Raw genomic sequence first — 19,828 nt, forward strand, 5'->3', positions numbered from 1 at the left:
TTTTAAATTTAGTAATGTTTTACAAGGCTCAGAAAGCAACAAGTTAACATACATTCACCACCTGCTGGTTTTAATGGGAGGAGATCCACGGCTGTGTGAGCTGATGAGCTCTTTGCTCTGCCTGTGACAGCGTGGCCAGCACTGACCTGCAAATATCAGTGTTAGTGCATCCATGACCCCAGGAGTTTCAAGGCTCTTTTCCAGCAAAAGTTAATGCTGATTTGTAGAGGAATTTTTAACAGACAGCCTTTCCCATTTGGCTACCAGGCCTTTCCCAGTCTTCCGCTGCATTTGATTTCAGAAATGCTTAGAAAGAACTTGCCGTCTTCCTGCCTTGGGATAAATCAGCAGGAGCAGGAAGGAGAATAAAACCAGTATGGAATTGAAAACTTGCCTTCCTAAAGGGCTTGAGTGTAGGGTGGCAAGCAAGACAATGAGTTTTGAAGTTCTGAAATTCTGAAAGAGTGAACCAGTTCGTAACACCCAGGTTACTGAGCATTGGAGGGGAACAGGGTTTGGCTGCTAGTATGCTTATCAAGGATTATGTTATTATGGTGGAAAAAGTCTCTTCCCAAATCTGACTGTCCTTCCCAGAGGTGGGCAAGGCCAGTCGTGTCTGATATCGTTATCAATGACCATGGCCGACGATGCTGAGTGCCCCTTCAGGCAGCAAGCAGGTGACACCGATTTGTGCATATGTTGGTCCCCTGGAGGGTAGGAAGGCTCTGCAGAGGGACCTGGACAGGCTGCGTGGGTTCAGCAAGGCCCAGTGCTGGGTCCTGCACTTGGGCTACAGCTATTCTCAGCTTGCAGAACTCTGTTACAAAATCAGGGGCAGAGGTTCTCAGTTGACTGTTGGTGTCAGTTGCTTCTGGCAGTCCTTCGGTTGTCCCTTGGGTCACCCATAGACCTGCAGAACCTTTGAGCTGGTCCTGCTGTGAAGGGTCAGCCTTGCTGCTGCCTGGGTGGAAGGCCCCTGACCAAGGTAAGGATATTCCCCATCTCCCTATATTCTCTCCAGAGCACACAGATCCTCAGCAGCTGACTGCAGCCACATGTATTGACAGTTCTGACATGACAAGCCGAGGCTCCACTGCTGGAACTCAAAAGGCTCCCCCATCCCTCCTCCAACCTCTTATCTCATCTATCTGAGGACACTGACCTCCTCCCTCAGTATTTTCCTTCTGTGTCAAAACTCAAGGTCAAGTCAAGGGTGCAGAGACCCTCTTGGTCTGCTTTTCTGACACTTCCACGAACACCAGGAAGTACAGGTCATTTCTGGGATCAGTGGGGTGTGTTCTGCTCACTCAGTGTGCAGCTAACGAGCACTGGTGAAATGGCACCTCAGTTTCCAGCTGTGAAAGGGACACTCATCTTTCTGTAGACAGAAATGCCTGTCTGAAATACTCAGGCCATTCCTAAAAATCTTCATGAAACTTAATGTTGTCTGCTGTGCCAGGTAGTGTCATCATATATTTCTGACCCTTTTCTCTGAAATCTACTACTCTGAGTATGGAGACTCCTGAGAGTTATCTTTTATTGGTTACTTTGGGCTTTTTGCACAGAGCTGTTCAACAAAACCTTTTCTCTCCTCTCTGTCTGCAGCCTGAGCAAAAGATGCGGCCGAGGTTGCCTGCAGCATAGATAACAGCAGTTGTCCTGTTCTTCCCTTTACCTTGCTCCTGCTGCAGAACATGAGCAACCCCAAAGCCTCCACTCCTTGTGCTGGCTACGAAATGGCAGAACCCCCAGCTCCAGGCGCTAGCTCCAGCAGGAACCACTCTCTGGTAGAATACGGGCTGAGGCCGGGGGAAATCGCAGCTGCCAGCATGGTTTGGGGAGCGCTGTGGCTGATTTCTGTCTTGGGAAACTTCCTCGTTTGCTTAGTGATCCACAGGAGCAGGAGGACACAGTCCACCACCAACTATTTCGTGGTGTCCATGGCCTGTGCAGACCTTGTGAGCAGCGTGGGGAGCGCGCCCTTCCTGCTGCTGCAGCTGAGCTCCGGGCGGTGGATGCTGGGCAGCGGGGTGTGCCGGCTGGTGAGGTACATCCAGTACCTCACGCCCGGGGTCCAGATCTACGTGCTCCTCGCCATCAGCGTAGATCAATGCTACACCCTAGTCCACCCCCTGAGCTTCAAAGTGTCCAGGGAGAAAGCGAAGAGAATGACTCTGGTCTCTTGGCTCTGTGGTGCTCTGTTTGCATCACCAGCCTGTTTTCTCTATGGCTCCAACAGTGACCACCACTGCAACTTCTTCCTCCCCGATTCTTGGCAAGGAGCCGCCTACAGTGTCATCCATCTCTCGGTGCTGTTGCTTTTGATCCCATCACTCCTCATTATCCTCTGCTACCAGAAACTCTTCACCTACATTTGGAGAAGTGGCACCGAAGACATGGCTGGCAGGAGGACAGTGAGTCTTGTCTCGAGAAGAAAAGTGAAAACTGTCAAGATGTTCTTCATCTTTGTCTTGGATTTCCTCCTGTCCTGGCTCCCTTTCTTCACGGTACAGTTGTGGCACCCACAGGAAACAGACTACAGAAAGAGCTCCTTGCTTTTCCTGGCTGTCACCTGGATCTCTTTCAGTTCCTCAGCCTCTAAGCCAGTCCTTCTCTACATCTATAATGCATATTTCAGAACAGGGATGCAAGAAATTTGTTGCTTGAGGAAATACCCCAGAAGCAGTATCTATACCATTACCACCAGTTCCAGGACAACCAAAAATAATCACAGTGGGATCACAGATATCCCGGCACCAACCCAACCTCCCCAAAGACTGCACCTGTGATGTTTTTAACAGAGAAGTCAAGGAGCATGAGCTTGCCAGGCCTGGTGAGTCCAATCCCACAAATACGTTTGCCAAGAGGGTTTCATTACTTTGAAAAGCTATGAGGGTCCTATATTCCCCCAGAAGAAGGAGGATCTTTCACTCTTTGGAAGCAATAAATAGTTATATATTTTAGAGCAGCTCCTAAGGTACAAAAAATAAATGTTCCATATTATTTAATGGCTTAGGTTTGATGCATTTGTTCTATTTCATTTCAGTTTTCATGTTCTGCTTTGAGGAACTCCTCTCCTGGAATCTACAGAACGAGAGTCCTTACACTCTCTACCTGTAGAGAGAAAAGGGAAAGAAAGAAGCACTGCTTGTTACAATCCCTGTAAAGGATGGGCCATAGTGTATAAATGCCTAAATCCACCCAAAGCCACCTAGGCTTCTTTCCAGGATGTCCCTGGGGATATTCCTGCACTGGGCTTGTCCCTCCTTTTCAGACCCCACTGGTCTGGTGGACAAGGTGGTGTTGGGTTAATGGCTTGACTTGATAATATGAAGGGTCCTTTCCAACCTAAATGATTCTAGGATTCTGTCTCCTTCCAGTCTTCCTGTGCCTCCATTTCTCTTTGGGAATAACCTCCTCCTGGGAAAGTTGCAGCAGATTGTTTCAGCAGAGTTTGACTGCAGAAGGGGTTCCTGGACAAATTTCCAACTCACAACTTAGGACTCTTCCTCCACATGATCCCCAAGAGAGGAGCCTTGGGCTCTGCCATCCTGGGGCATGTTCCAGTGTATGGCTGTGGAGCCATGGAGCCTGACTCCATTGCATGGAGTCATCGGATTTCGTAGGTTGGAAGGGAGCCCTGGCCCTGCACAGACACCCCAGCAATCCCACCCTGTGCATCCCTGAGAGCGGTGTCCAAATGCTCCTGGAGCTCTGGCAGCCTTGGGGCCGTGCCCATTCCCTGGGGAGCCTGTTCAGTGCCCCTGCACCCTCTGGGGGAAGAACCTTTTCCTGATACCCAGCCTCACCCTCCCTGACACAGCTCCAGCTGTTCCCTGGGTCCTGTCCTTGGTCACAGAGAGCAGAGATCAGATCTGCCCCTCTGCTGTTCCTTTGGAGGAAGCTGCAGACCCTTCTGAGGGCTACCCTCAGTCTCCTCCAAGTCAGTTTTTTCCCCCTCACAACTAAAAATACAACTTCTCAGTCACTGGACACTGTTTGTCTCCCCAAAACAGGGACAGGCTTTTTCAACAACCTCTTCAAGGAAAGCTTTGTGGATTTTTTCAGGAAAACGCAAATGGATTAATCTCCGGGAACATTTTGCTCATGGAAACAAGATGGTGATGCTGTCATGTGAAAATCTGGACTAGGCAGTGCTGCTTTTCATAAATTTCAGGGTTTTCTCTCTGCCTCTGTCTGTGTCAGGTGCAGATGTTAATTGGGTTTTTTGGTAGCAATATACTTGTGCCCCTGGCTGTGCCCAGGAGTTCTGGTTTTAATCTGTTTGTTTCAAGTTACAACAGAGCTGTAATGTATTTTACCCTTTCATTACTAATACAACATCTCACGGTGACTTCATCCACTTTAGCACAATTATTGGTCAAAATGCATTATGGATGAAGGACAGTGAGTAATTACTACTGCTAATTGAAGTATAAACTTTGCAATTACAGATTTCCACAAGATATTTGTTAATTTTACAAATTTTGAGGTATGGAATGTCCATCCATTGTTAACAGCTGATGAAAAAAGGACAAAGAAAGACATGATGGAATTTTTAGTAGCTGAGTCTGATAAATATTCAAAGCTAAGATTAATTATTTAAATTATATAAATCTCTGTATTCTCAAAGTTAAGTCTGAAGTGAACATGTCCAGAGATCAAAGACAGCGAGGCATCTGAGTGAGCATTTGGGCTTGAGCACGCAAAGAGGTTGAATTTATCCTGAACCTGAAAATTGAAGACTTTATATCCTGATCTAAAAATGGAATTGTTAGTAGTAGTAAGGTGCATGGACACACCTTTGGAGGGTATACGTTCCTCATGCTGTACACACGGGATATAAAATGGCAATTAATATTATATAATGCATTCACAAATATCCCTTATAAATAATAACTGCTTTTCCAATTAAAAAAGAATAAGTTTTTGCATCTTTCAGCGTGTGTCAGACATACCCCATTGCCCTCACCATGATGAGTCATTGTCAAGGCTGAGAGAAACGCTGTGTATTTACACACCCCTCTGCTCCTATACATCCTCAGGACAGAAACTTTGCAAGTCAGTTTGTGCACCTGAATGCCAAATGGAGAGGGATGTTAGTGTGCAAAGCTGGAGAACTCCTTGGTTTACAGTGGTACTTAATATAATGAGTGCATTTTACAAATGCTCAACAATGCTTTTGCCAGTGTTACTGACCTTCTGACGTCCTGCTCTGTATTCTCACTAGAACATTCTTACTTAGAAGCCACTCTGAATTTTTTCTTATTTTCCACATTAGGGTAACATAAGACGAGACCTTTTGTTGTTGAAAGCATGTGGTGCCAGCCCCAGAATAAGATCAGCTGCAGGTGTTATATGTTAGCTTGGAGTTCCTGTTTCACGACTTCAGCGTGGGTCACTTGCACGTCTTGGGTTGCAGTATCAAAAGTTATTGATTTATTTTAAAACCCTCTTCAAATTTTCCTGGTTTTCCTAAAAAGAATCCAGTAAGTCACAAATTTTGTTTAAAAGTCAGCTTTTAATAGAATGATCCATGTTCAGCACACTGCTGTTTTTGTTAAATTTTACTCCAGATGAACATCTAATTACCTGCTTCGGGAGGGTGCTTTTAAAGAAACATTTATGGGATGTTCTAGTTGCTAGAACACATACCTCTCAAGCTCACTCACTTCTTCCAGAATCCTTACTGTCACAGCAGCTTCTTTTCTTTTCTACAGTGAATTTTAAACAGATCTTATCACAGATATCTTTATTTAGATTTCCTGGATTCAGCCAAGCTATACACAGTCCCAGATTTCCAAAAGGTGGACAAAACTGAAGTGCCTCACATCCCAAGTGTCTTTGCTGAGCTCATCATATCCAGCTGAATGTATTAATTCTGGGAAGAGTGTGGGTTCTGCTTCTCTCCTGGAAACCTGGGTGACATTCTGAGCACCCAGAGCAGTGGGGTGGTACTCACCAGGGAGCTCTCCACCATTCTGCGTGTAGGAGAGCTAAATCAGCCTGGCTTACTGGGATTGCTTGGAATGCAGTGGGAAGACCCTTGGCCAGCCTCTGTGCTTGTGCTCTTTAAATCTCTGCAGAACAGACTAAGCCTGACTTCCTGGTCATGCTGCATGTGTGCACTGAGTGTTACATGCTCTGGAAGCAGTGAGGGGTTTAGAACTGCTGGAGAAAGCAATAGACAGCTCTCTCAAAAAATTACAGGAGATGGAAGTAAGAAATAAGAAAATATTCTCCACCTTGGGCATGAGGTGAATCATTTCAGAAGAGTTACTGCTTGAGGCTCCAGCTTGGCACAGAAAGAAGGTAATGTGGACCCGGTACATTAAGAATTTCAAGTTCAGTTTACTGCTCTTTAGTATCAGCTTGGTAATCAATTGAAGGTTGTATAAAAGAGCCCATGGCCCACAGAAAAGAAGCTTTGTGGAAACTTTAGCTAAAATTAATAAAGAGTCTTAGTTGGCTTCTAAACTCATATATGTAAATGTAAAAATGCCCAACTGCACTTACCCTGAAAGGATCATTGTCGTCTTTCCAAACTGCCTCTTCAGTTATAACACACTGCTCCTATGTAAAGAGTCTCTCCTGAAGCAATAGTTCTATTTTGGTCAATCTTTTCAGATATACTTGAAATAAGCACCCACTTTTCATGGTGTTCTGTTACAACCTTAGAACCAATAACAGTATCCTTTTCCTCCAGTGCATCACTAATGATTTAAACAAACCCAATCAAACAATGCTGGGACACTTAATATAATTGAAGAAAGGAATCAAGTAACAACTGAGGTTCACTATGCAAGAATTTATATTGCTGCTTATTATTTGAAGGTTCTCCATGGCTCCTATCTGGTTACCTCTTCAGCAGTGACCATAGGGAACCTGTTCCATGCAGTAATTTTGTCTTCCTTTTATGCAACATAAGCATAACAACAGATACTTTGCCCTACATGGTAGCAGTTTATTTAAGTTCATCTGCTTTATTAATATCCAGATATTAAAAATGCTGTGGCTTTATATAAAGCTATAGTATGATTTATAGTTAAAGAATTCTGCTGACCTAGTGAAGAGCACTTAAACTGCACACCACGATTGTCCAGGCGAAAGAACATGAGAACGTTTGGCTGCATCATTCTTAAAATGACTCTCATGGAATGCTTTATAATTATTGTTTGATTTCCCATAGTGCCTCAAATGGCAAACAGGATCAGGACCCTGTGATGCTTGCATATGTCTAATAGAAATTAGTGCTCTTGAAACTTCGCTAAACTATGGTGCAAAAGTCATGGAGTCAAAACCTTTCCCAGTTACTTCAGAGGAAAACACACTTCTTTGTCAGCTCTTTGACCTGGTTCTCCAGCTGTCATCTCCCCCCTCCTTGTAGTGGGAGACAACAGAAAAGAGCAACAGGATACTGAGCTGAGAGACTGAGGCACAGAATACATACATTCTTCATGGCAAACTGAAAAAACCCTGAATGACTGTGGAATAATAGTTAAGCCACACAAGTGATTTGCCTATCTGAGATTTTTCACATGCACACACAAAGATAAGCTGAATACATGACATCCTTGCTGAAATTAAAAATGTGGGGTTTTTTTTAGGAGATGAGTGTCAGATGACTGCGGACTTACCAGAACTCATAAAAATGAGAGAAAAACAGGACTTGGGGTTTCTCTTAGTTACCTGATGGTGGTGAGATGTGATTTTTGGGTAGGTGGGGGTCTGGGGCAGGGCAGGGGGTTGCTGGGCAGGGTCTCTTTGCTCTCTCCAGGGTGCTGAATCCCATGGGTATCACTGAAGATCCTTTGGAAGGGATACATGCACAGGGTATTGTTCCAGTACATAAGCTGTTGTGCTTTGTTGGTTTCATTTTGAGATGGTTATAGATGTCTGTTATCAGTGGGGTTCATGTTAAAAGAATTGCCTATTTTCCTCTGTCTGCATGGTCAAAAGTGTCTGAATAGCTTTTTAACCAACCAGTCAAAAGCAGAACTAGAGATTTTCAGAATAAAATTTAAGCCCACGTGCTTACAGTATTGATGAATTTTCAAGAAATGGAAGATACAGGTGTGGTAGCAACAGTCAGATAACCTGATCTGAAAGTTGCTACTAGTTCCCCCTCTAATGATCATGTGAATTAATTGACTTTTTTTTTTTATTTCCAGCAGGCAGAGAGAATTTATTAGAGTCAGCATAATGACCATAGTTTAGATCTTATTGTAGGATTTATTTTAAGTTCTATACATGTATGATATGCATCATACTACGAGATTGACACTTTCTTTGCATCACAGCTGTTACAAAGTTCAGGCATTTCTTGAAGAACTTGCATCTTCTGTTTCATTTTTCCAATAAAATATTTTAGTTTCAGTTTGAACAGACAGGCAAAAAACCTTCATAAGTGCAGGGGTCAAGTTAATTTCTTACAGGAATTCCATCATGGAAATGAGAGATTTATGGAATTCTTAGACACTACTCTGGGTCAAGCAGTCAGCCTTGTAGACTATCTATGTTAATACAAAAATAATGAAGTACTGCCAGCACTCATAAAAGGCAATTTATCATGTCATATCTTTCCCTGTGTGGTAAAATGCTACAATAGATTTCACTTGGCAAACTTTTGGAGAGAGTGAAAGCCCAGTGTCTCAATCTGGACTTGCACCATCTTTCCAATACCACAGTGTACAAGTCATGATAATCTTAGTTTACATTCAGCATATCCTTGTGAAGGAGAATAATGGTGCACGTTAAATGGGCTGCCAAGTGGTCCGCAGACAACTGAGCTGTGTAACAGATTTGCACCACAACTATTGCTCCATTTTTCAACCTACAGTTCAAAAATAAAAAGTACAGGGCGTACTGATAAGTGAACTCAGAGCTGAAGCCCCATTTCATGATCCTTAATGACCTTTGTTTACAGTACCTTGTAAGAGCCCACCAGGCTGGGAAGCTGAAGCAGAAAGCAAGGGCTGGCATTTTGCCCCCTTAAAGGCGTTCTGAGCACCAGCAGCTGGAGCCCCACAACTCACTGGATTTGTGCCCCGATGTGATCATTGTTAAGAGGGCTGTGTGGCACTCAGGAGTGTCCAGCTCCTGGGTATCAGGGCTGGCAGTGCTGGAGCTCACAGATCCAGAGCAGATGTTCAGGAGCACTGATGCAGAGAGCTTACTTCCGGAGAATGGAATCTGGGATGGACAGAGGGGCGCGGGAATGTTTCTCAAGTCTCATCTGTTATTTACCCTTCAAGATATTTTCTAGCACTAGGGTTCATTATTATCTGTTTCTTGCATGACTCATTAACACTTTCTTTCTAAAACACAGCCCCTGGAGGAGACAGTGACGTGTGGTGCCAGTGGTGCTGTGTTTAGGTTTGTCTTTGAGAAGTGCCTCCTCCTCAAGAAGGGGATCAAAAATGCATCTCAGAGCCAGACATTTCTCTGTGCCTTCCCATCCTGGGCTTCTGGTTATAAATTCCCAAGTCTAATCCTAAATGCAGTGCTGTCAGGGTGATGAAGATGTGCTCTCTGAGCATGGGGGTGGCATCAGGCCCACCAAAATTAAACACATGAAGTGAGTCCCGCAACAGAAGCCACAATTCTGTAGATACACAGTGGCAGGGTGTTGTGTGCATCTCTAGTTACCAGTGAACACTTCAGTATTTAGAAATCCCTGAAATCATGCATTTGATGTAAGTCATAAATTAGTTAGGTGACTAATTGCCTTTTGAGATTTTGACCCAAAGATGTGATATACTGCTTTTGGGGGTGTGTGAAGGAATGAGTTCATGTCTTCTACAGCTCAGTCTTTTAAAATCTTATCATTAAATCATCTTTTCCCCGACTAAGAAATAGGAGTCAGGTGCTCTGGTTTCTATTTCTGCTGGGGTTTCAAACCTGCTGCTATTATGTTGAGTTTTTGTATTTGCAGTAAAGCTGGGTGCTACTCAAAGGAAACTTATTTTTAACCTTTAAATATCCAAGAAAATTACTTCTTGGTTGGTTGGTGGTTTTTGTTTGGTTTGTTAGGGGTTTTTAAATTCTTTTTTCTCCACCATACTTCAGCTAGTTTTGTAGAGCTTGAGTAATTTCATTCTGGAGAGGTCAGACGTCAGGAGAGGTGGCATTTTTTTCATTTAACAAATTACTGTCTGGAAAAGTTGATAGAGCAGAGAGTATAAAAGTAGTAATTGATGCAGAAAGCATTTCAGGAAGAAGCAAAAACCTGGTGAAGGATTTTTGTGGCTCCAGTCAGGTGTCGGTTCTCAATGACCACTCACCTGCAGTAGTGCATGGAATATTGTATTCTATTCTGTGCACAGGGTAAACTGAGCAACACAGCATCCAAGGAAAATGTTCTGGATGGGCTGGCTTTTAGATCAGACTACATGTCTCATGTGTCAAGAAAAAAGAAAGGAACTTTTTGGGTTTTTGGTTTGGGGTTTTTGCAGTGGTATGGAAATATAACTGGGAAACTAAGAAATAACTTTCTGGAAAAATCTTTCCAAGGAAAGAGATAACTTAGCCCCATGAACAACTATGATAAAAATTGAAGACTATGTGCAATGACAGCATTCCCCCACTGATGATAAACGTAGGGTGAAAGGGGTACCTTTGTTCCATTCTCAAACTCCTGGCTCTGGACAAGTGGGAAGCTTATGTTTGGAATGCTGGCATTGCAGACAACAGTCTGATTTCTGTTACAAGAGGGAGGAAAGAAGAGAAACAGCAGTATTCACTTTCTTCTTCTTCTTGATTAGAAAGGTCAACAATAAAATGGGGAGTTTGATGCTGGAATGGTTATGCTTGGGATTCTCTTCCTCCCAAATTAATACAAAAAATTTTCCATTACTTGATGTAACAACAAAGTGCTGCTTTTGGCTTTGCCAAAACTTTGGTGGAAAAATTCCTGTGCAACTGAAGCTGCTGTTTAGACTTTCCCAGTATGAAAGAAGGATGCAGAGCCTCCAGCTTGCTGTAGGCATCACCTAATTCAGTGTTTAAAGATGTGCAGTGAGAAAATGCTGCTTTTAACGCATTGCAATGAAGTGTCTGCAGATAAGAAGAAGACTGGGAGGGAAGTTAATCTGTTGCTTGTGATCGCTGGTTTTGACAGCAGGAAGAGACAGAAGTAACTTCTCTCTGAAATCATCCAAACTGTTCCCGGTTCTTTCTGTGCCTTTTGCAAGGGCAGCCATATAAGGCAGCCCAAAGGGAGGGCCCCTGCCTTCCTCAGGGTGGGACTTGGGGAGCTGTGGGCAGAGCCAGGCAGCAGCTCCTGTCCTGCACCTTTCCAGAGAGCCTGCGGTGTGGAGCAGCCGCCAGGAGAGGGATCCGCCTGGAGAAAGTAGGTGCTGTTTGCCAGATGGTTTCAGGTTTTTTGTGCCGTGTCTGTGGGATCCCGTGTCTGGATGGAGCAGCCCAGGAAAGGTGTTCCAGGGAGCTGTGTTTGCAGCTCGGCATAGACAGCCTTGCCCAGGCAGCCTCAGCACCCCAAAGTGAATGAATGTTCTTAGAGGTGCTTCTTAGGGACCTGCTGCAGCCTGGCTTGGACGAAGGGCTTTGTGCTTTAATGTGTGTTTGCACCCTCCAGCTGTTCATTAAGAGAACTGCTGAGGGAAGGGACGTATTTCTCTCTTTGCTCTAGGACTGATGCAGAAATGTGAACTGATGCTCACGTTTCCATGAGCAGTGTTAAGAAATTAGCCCAGAGTAAAAAGTCATGTAAAATGTATGCATGTAAATATTTTGTGGAATAACTTGGAGGGCTCTGTTCAGATGTACTGCAATGGGAGTTTGTTCACTACACATGAGGAGCTTTAAGCCACAGCAAAACATAGGCTTAATTTCAAAAAGGGGGCTGAAGGCTGAAATTGTCTCTCTGAAATATTCTGCTGAGGCTAAAGTAACTCGAAATGTGGTGTGTAAGAAATAAGGCAGTACAAAAAAAGACATCTGCTATCAGTCTCACAAAATTATTAAAATTGCTGATAAGAAATTGCTCTGTATTAGCAACAACTTAAGTCTGCTTCATGAAATACATACTGAGCCTATTGTCTATTCTATTTTGTCTAGGTACTTGTTTGAGAGTAGCAAAATTAGCTGTAAACATTAAAGGGCTTGAAGAAAATTGGGGATCAGGCCAGGAGTCTTCGATCTTTTCCCTTGTAGCAATATTAACCTCCCAGTATCAGTTATCATTAATGGCATCCTCCTTTTTACACTTGAGAAAAGTTGTTTCAGGGTTCCGTGGACTGCAAGATCGGGTCCCGTGAGGTGACTGAAATAATTTATTTAAGTCTTAAAATCTTCCTGTAATGTTGCTGGTCTAGATGAGTTCTCCTGAGGTGTAGGTGTTGAAGTTCAAAGCCTCATTCAGGTGCGTTTTGGGCAACACTTCCATCTCTAATCAGGACACTTCAAGAACTGCTTAGCTTAAAGTAATCTGGTAGGATCAGTTCTCAAGACTCTGCTGCTGTACAAGTGTTGCACTGTTTAAATAGTTCTAGGCTTCCTTCTTAACAATGTCATTTTGAAACTTAATTTTCTTTCCTTCCTCCAGAAGTCTCAACCTCTTTCCTTTCCCAGACTCCTGTTCCTTCTGGTGTCAAGCACGTGTCACTGTCTCATATGTTTTTCTGATTTAATTTCAGAGGCTGTGAGTGACAGCAGGTGACAGGCTGGCAGCTCACACTTGTGTCAACAGAGAAGCTCCGTGATAACAGCACAAAGTCATCTTATCAGCTGCTGGAGAACCCTGGGCAGGGAAGACATCCAATCCCTCCTTCATGACTTTAAATATTGATCAGAGGCAGCAATACCTGTGTGTTGTTGCAGGATGTCCTGTGGTGGCGGAGAAACTGCTGGGTACCCTGTGTGTAAGCACCGTGGGGAGGATCAAGTCTCCACTCTCCAGCTGAGCACTCTGAGTGGAAATAGCAAATCCTCAGCGTTGCTGGAAGTCAGGGGGAACCTAAGCACCATGCAGTACTCTCCTGTGGCACTGAATCCAGACCCCTCCGTGGATAAGGGACCTGGGATTCCCCAGAGCCCCGGGGAAGGCACAAAGGCTGCAGCCTGCTTGGACAGCGGAGCTGGCAGGGCCCGGACCACGGAGTGCTTCCAGAGCCAATATCTGACCAAAACCAGCACACAGGGGCAGGTCTACAACTTCCTGGAGAGGCCCAGTGGGTGGAAGTGTTTTATCTATCATTTTGCTGTGTAAGTACCTAGATTTTTGCATGATCTTTGGTGTAAGAAAAACCTGAAACTGCCCATTTAATCAGCTGGGAATCAGTACCTGAGCTTCTAGGCTCAAAACCTGTTGCATGAGTAATCCCCTGAAGGCAGTGGAAAAGCCAGTTCCTCAAAGGATCAGCTACTATATCCATTATCATTTCCAGAGAAGGCTTTTTATTCTTCAAATGATCTTTGTTTTCAAGGATGTACATGTAGATTTGGTATTTCTGAGGGCAAGTCCCTTACTCTCCTGGCAGTTCTGATTGCTGATTGAGCTGCTTTACAGTGTTCCAGCTTCAGACACTGCAGTTTTTAGCAGATGTGGTAGGTCTAGCTGTGATCAGACACATCCTGCTCTTCTAAGTTTGTTTTGCTCATGCTGAAGTGCCAAAACAAGTAATTTGTTAGACAAACATATAACATTACTAATTTGAATTGATTTATAGTAGTGAATGTGGAATGAGTACAAACTTAGCAAAATGTTTTTCATTATACCATGTATATAGTACATGCAAGGAGGAAATTAAGGCTTCCATTTGCCCTTGTAAAGCGGAGGTTAATATATTAATCCAGCTGTTACTGTTTCCTTTGAGTTGCTTATGGTATCTGTCAAGCTTAGCAAGACCTCAATTACTGTTCTGAATGCTGCTTAACAGAAAGATAATTTGTCATCTTAGCTGTAGAAAGGATCCAGTTGTGCTCTCACTGAGACCAGAGCAAGTTTTACTGGCCAGCTGAGCCAAAAGGCCTTGCTTTTATTATAAAATTAGCATATTTCCTAAAGAAATGCAGAGTGTTGAAATTACTCAGTTTGTCTGACATGAGCTATGGCCTGACTGCATTTTGGAAAAAAACCCCATTATCGGTGGCTGCAGTCAGGAACTGCCCAGAGAAATAGATGATAATTCTAAGGATGAATCCTAATGCTTCTATTTGGCATAAAATAGATAGTCTCATTAATACTTGCTGCCTTTCCCCCCTCAACATTATATGGGGATTTTTGAAAGGATTTTTTGATTCATGAAATCTCTCCAAGTAAAAAGATAGGGCCTCTTTCAAGGACTGTGCTTATAGCATGCTTTATTCTTAAGGACTAAACAGATGTGATTTGTGTAGATTTAAATATATGAATAGTCATAATTTAAGCCTATTTGAGACTGCTAATCTTGCTAAAATGCAAATGTTTCATCATCTGTGTTACTTTTATCCCCAACTAAGGTCGACCTTTCATATGCACTTTTTTATTCTGAAATGGGCATTAAAATAAAAAATATAAATCCGTACAGCCCCTCAGTACTAGAAAATTGGAGAAAATATTGGTAATACCAACAGCAATCTTTTTTTTTAAGGATTCCTAACTTACATAAAAGAGAATGTAAATTGAGTGCTTTTAAAAGTTACTTGTCTTTGAGGCTGCTAAAATGGAAACATTTGAAACAGCTTTTGGCAAGCATTTTGTCTCAAGGATATTTGTGCTAATAATTATCCCAATAACTACATGATGTGTTCATTTAAATAACATGTTTCTGGTTTGGAAAGAACATGCCTTATAAGATGATATATCATTACAGGGAAACATTGTTAAAAAAATAAACTACTAATCTAAAATACACTTAATTTTATAATTAGAACAACCTGTAATTTATTTTTAAAAAGCTTCCCATGTTTTATGTGTGGGTTTGGAGGTAACTTGAGTGCAGCTGATCTGATGCTGATGACTGTTTTCCTAACAAATCCAAACTTTCAAGTACATGGCTGGTATCTGTGTAGACTGGAGGAGCTGGATGTGCTCTGTCCCTTCTGTCCTTCATGTGCCACAAAGATCACACAACTCATGTACAAACTTGGGGGAGCTTTCTGTCCAAGAGGGACTGGGGTCTGTTCTGATCTGGACTCAGTTCTGCTAGAAAGAACCTGACTTTCCGAAACCAGGCAAGGCGAGGGAGCAGCAAGTGCTCCAGGAGATGACCTCTTCTCATTCTGAAATTACCAAAATAATCTCATCTCCCATAATATTTCTAGGAAGTTTCTTTTCAGGGAATAAGCTCAAGTTCTTAAGGACCTTTATTAGAAAAGGGAATTATTTTTGCCTAATTAAACCTAAAATTTGTATTGTTTTAGTGGAGTTATTGGAGTTGTAGTGTAGGTTGAAATTATGGTTTCAAAACAAAATGTTGGAATGGGTGAGTGGGTTTACTTGAGAATCCCTCCTCCCAGTCCTGAAAACCTTCTCACTGAGATATTGTTCCACTTTACTGGAAGGATTGAAATACTTCACTACTAAAATCCCCAATAGAGTAGAGGATCTCACTTAGCAAGAGCTGAGGACTTGGGAAGCAGCTGCTCCATGAACTGGCAGCATATTGATCCTAACCAAGCAATTCCTGTGGCTGTGTAGGAGCCTTGGGGTGTAGGAGATCACCTGTGTTAGAGTCCAGCTATTTGCTGTGTGGTCCTCAGTCCAGAAAAAGAAGCATGTGCCTGGCTTGGATTCATTTCTAAACTCAGCTGTGCACTTGCTTAAATCACATCCAAACGTCAGGTATTAGGGTATAACCCTCATATTTTGTCCCTTGAAAGAAAAATACAACATGTATTGGTGATTAGTTATTTACAGCAATGATGTTACTTGGCAAACCTACACATTTAAATCATTTAATTGCAGGTGGAATCTTACTTATGTGATGGATATATTTCTGAAGCCTACATCCATTTAGTGACTACTTTGTAGGCTGGAATGCTGTGCCCACCTGTCTGCCTGTCACATGTCCTGTTCTGTGAGCCACAGAGGCCACCTTGTGTCAGCCCGAGGCGATGTCGCAGCGCAGGTGCCAGGCCGGAAACCCCTGAGTGTGCCCAGGATGCATAGTATTTTGCCCCTCAGTTACACCCTGTAGCTTTTATCACTGCAGTCCAACCATCTTGTCCTATCTTTTCCATTTCTCTGGAGCATGCAGTGACTGCTAATTTTGGTCTTTTCAGCTGCTGTTGGCTGGGTAGCTGAATTTTTCAGTTAAAAGCCAGAAACTAAGAAGGAACCTGAGTTCCCTTGGACTAAGAAGTGAGGGAGCAGGACAACCGGCTAACAATGAGTGTGGTGAAAGAGGGAGAGAGGAGAACCTGGGACCGAGACACTGAGGTCCAGGTTGGTTTGTGGTGGAAGCTGAGAGTGGTGCCAGTGATGCTGAAACTGGAGGAAAACAATACAAGATCAGTGTAGCTCAAGAGCAAAGAGAATCTGACTTAAGCAGGAGGGACAAAGAAAAGAGGACAGGCAGGTTCTGGAGGTCAGAAAGCTGGATGAAGGCACAAAGGGGACAGCTGAAAATGGTCAAGAAGCTCAGAGAGCCACTGAACAGAAGACGGGTAGGAGATGACAGCTGGAAGCTAGGGAAAAGCAGGAGCGTGGAATTCAGGATGGGACAAGGAACCTTTCACCCATAGGCAACTAATTTGAATTTTGTCCAAGTCAATAGTGAAGAAGAAGCAGTGATGGCTGTGGGGAGATACAAAAGGAGCTGTTGGTCCCAGTCCAGTTCTTAGAAAATGGATGTCACATCACCCCTGGAGTCAGCACAGCTGGAAGGGCTGCTGTCAGGCACTGGAGAAACCACAGGCTGGCTGGGAAGGGAGGCAAGTCCAATGCAAGAGGGAGGCCCCGGAGAGGGACTCTTAATTGTGTTCTCAGGCCTGCCATTTTCTTGCTGTATAACACTGCAAAAGCTTAAGTGAGAACTTGCAGCTGTTCCAGGTCACTTTGAGCTGGTTTGGCCACTTGTTAAATGAGTGTTAGACCTTGCTGTCATTCAAAAGTTAGACCAGCCTTTGTATCCCATAACCTCTTATGGGATGAGGTGAGCTGATCTAACAGCTCTGCTCCCCTCATCCACCTTCAGCACTCAGCTTGCTCCTGCCAGCTGTAGTTGTCCTTGGATAGTTAAACTTGGAGTTACACTTGGATAGCCAGTTCAGCTTCTGACACCAGCAAAAACCTACCCTAGTGGGAAAGAGTGGATGGTCTTCAGTCAGGTTAGTAAAGCACAATAAGCACCTTGAAACACTGACCCACTATTGTTCTCCTAGTGGATCAAAATCACTTGTTAAATGTCAGGTAAAATTGTGCACAATAATTGTAAAGGAATGTTGCAAATCATCTGGCAGGTACTGCAGACCACCTTGGTCTTGACTGCAAAACATTTCATAAATGGAGAGTTTGGGTAGCAACAGTCTGCTCTGCAGGCTGCCTTGAGATTTCTGGGCAAACAACTCCTCCAAATGGTGACTCAGAGAGGGTAATGCCTGTTGCTCCGAATCATTCCTGGGGGATGCTGCCTGTCTCTGGGAATTGTGTGGCACAGACAAGGACAATGTCTTCCCTAGGGTATGGTTTCCCAAGAGCTGGCATAGTGGTTTACCAATACCAAAAGGTCTTGTTGCCCCTCTGTCACCTTCCCTTCTTCTCTTCTGGACACACATTTCTGCTGCACAACTCGTGTTGCTTCTGGCACTCAGTGGAGCCCTCCTACGCTTCATCAGCTTCCTGTAATGGCAGGAATCTAGATCAGCAGGAAATGAGGAGCTTTGGGGACCTTAAGGAGTTGCAGCATGTCAGCAAGTGGTCTAATGGGGCTGCAACCAGTGCTAACACAGTTGGCCAAGACTGGAATGGAATGAGGTAAAGTTCTTTTTTTTTTTTTTCTTTTTTTTTTTCCCCACCAGAGAGCTGCGGTGTGGGCTCAGTTTTACATGAATACATGCCAAAGATTTACTTTGTTACCCCCTCCTCCTCAGGACCAGCTCCCACAGCTCCTTCAGAGAGAAGCACATGTGCACACACACACGTTTACCTGTTCCTGGCAGCTTGGTGGAAAAATCTCAACTGAACAATTACTGCTGAATAATTAAGAGTGCGTGATCCTTACAAAAATGTGAACAACATCAATAATGTCATGGACTTAAAACTTTGGGAGGAAAGTACAAAAGATCAAAAACACGTTTATAAAAGGGGGGCTGGCCAGTGGAGGTGTTTTTCCTTTAGAAAAGGTTCTGGGTACCAATGTCTGTGTCACTGTGAGTAATGAATAAACAAGTGAATTCAGACTATTTGGACAGATTAAAAATTGCAATTTTTTCCTATTATTGTTTCTCTTCAGACTTTGCTTTCTCAGGTTTTTTTACTTCCTCCAACTTCATGTAAGAAATGCTCTAGTCATGTTCTGTTAAATGAAGTTGCAGAAGTTCAGAGCCACCATTCTGGCTGATATTCTGTTTTTGTTTGGCATACAACTGCTGCTGATGTAAAGAACTTTAAAAGGCAAAAAATGTAAGGGTCTAGTGGCTCCTTTTAATGGGGCACTTGCCTGCATATATTTTGATTCTTTGAGTATAGCAGCTTTTTAGTGAACTGAAGTAAGTTAGCACAGTGTTCTCCAGCTCCTGTTTTTATCTGGAAATGGAGCATATAACCCATTATTTATAACTGTTTATCTCAAAGGGACTGTCAAATTCCCGTTTCTGTCCTTTCCACAATTATCTCTAGAATGCAAGCAGATATTTTGCTTTTTCCAATGATGTGATTGTAATATAACCAACACAAACAGCTAAAGTTCAGAGTAATTATAAGCACATGGCTGCTTTTGAGATTCTGGCTTTCACCTTGATGTCACAGCTCAGTTCTAGACATGGTGTGCTTTCATAAGAGTAAGGCTTAGTATTATTATTGTTGTTGTTATTATTATTATTATTAGGTTCAGGGTGTTTCTTGCCAGCGTAACAGTTACTTATTTGGAATTTTATATAGAAATTTCACTGACAAAGTTTTCAGTTTAGAACTATAGTAGCTACTTTTCATCTGTGTACTAACTAGTGAGAGGTACTAAGCAGATGTCTCTGGTAACAAACTTCAGGTACCAAAAGACAAGCAGTACTGAAGGGAAGAAACTCAAGAACTCCTTATTCATTCGAGTGGGACGTTCCTCTTACTGCTTAGGGTTGCATGCTCAGCTGGATGAGATGGTGGAATGGCTGAAGTTGCTAATGGAGGTGCACTGATATTAAAGAAAATTGTCATTAGGGTTCTATAAAGTTCCAGGATTTGGTTGTTCTAAAAATACATGGGGGTGGTTATTAATTTTCAATCTCTCTTCCTAAGGAAATGAGGTTTCTGCAACCACACTGTCTGAGCATGTCTGTCTGGAAGGGCCTTAACAAAAACTTTTGAGCCAGTTGGCAAGTTCCAGCTAACATGGACAGGGGATGAGACACGCTGTGTCTTTTCTTGTTTGGTTAAAATAGACATTTGTCTTGAGGAGAGAGAAATTAATAACCCCAAAGATGAAAACACTTCACTTTGAGCTCCTTTAGATTGTTTGGCACCAGGGAGTCTTTTCAGGAGAGAGATGTTACAAAAGCTCCTGAGGAAGAAGTTGGATCTGGGAGTACTTTGTATTAGGCACAGAGTCACCTAACCACAGGGCACAAAGCCACAGCATGAGTAAATTTTATTTTCATTTTTTGAAGTTATTGATGACTTTTTCCGTCATTTCTGTAAGAAATCCAATCCATCTTGTTCTAGAAGCTCAATTTT

At 43.1% G+C, this 19,828-nt stretch overlaps 2 protein-coding genes across 2 annotated transcripts in view; both read left to right on the forward strand.

The window, feature by feature from the left end:
- Window positions 1-1,616: 1,616 nt before the first annotated feature.
- On the forward strand, window positions 1,617-2,855 carry LOC104696463 (probable G-protein coupled receptor 19). Its single transcript, XM_019292448.3, has one exon. The coding sequence runs from the start codon at window positions 1,695-1,697 to the stop codon at window positions 2,787-2,789; it is 1,095 nt and encodes a 364-aa protein (XP_019147993.1). The 5' UTR covers window positions 1,617-1,694; the 3' UTR covers window positions 2,790-2,855.
- An 8,396-nt stretch (window positions 2,856-11,251) lies between these two features.
- LOC104696106 (potassium voltage-gated channel subfamily KQT member 1-like) overlaps window positions 11,252-19,828 on the forward strand; it is an 81,330-nt gene continuing 72,753 nt past the window's right edge. Inside the window, exons 1-2 of the mRNA XM_019292722.2 lie at window positions 11,252-11,350; window positions 12,657-13,224. Of these exons, the coding sequence (XP_019148267.2) occupies window positions 12,842-13,224 (383 nt within the window). The 5' untranslated portion in view covers window positions 11,252-11,350; window positions 12,657-12,841. The remainder of the gene's footprint in view (window positions 11,351-12,656; window positions 13,225-19,828) is intronic.

This window comes from Corvus cornix, chromosome 1A (genome assembly GCF_000738735.6).
Source record: "Corvus cornix cornix isolate S_Up_H32 chromosome 1A, ASM73873v5, whole genome shotgun sequence".
In the NCBI taxonomy this organism is placed as follows: domain Eukaryota; kingdom Metazoa; phylum Chordata; class Aves; order Passeriformes; family Corvidae; genus Corvus; species Corvus cornix.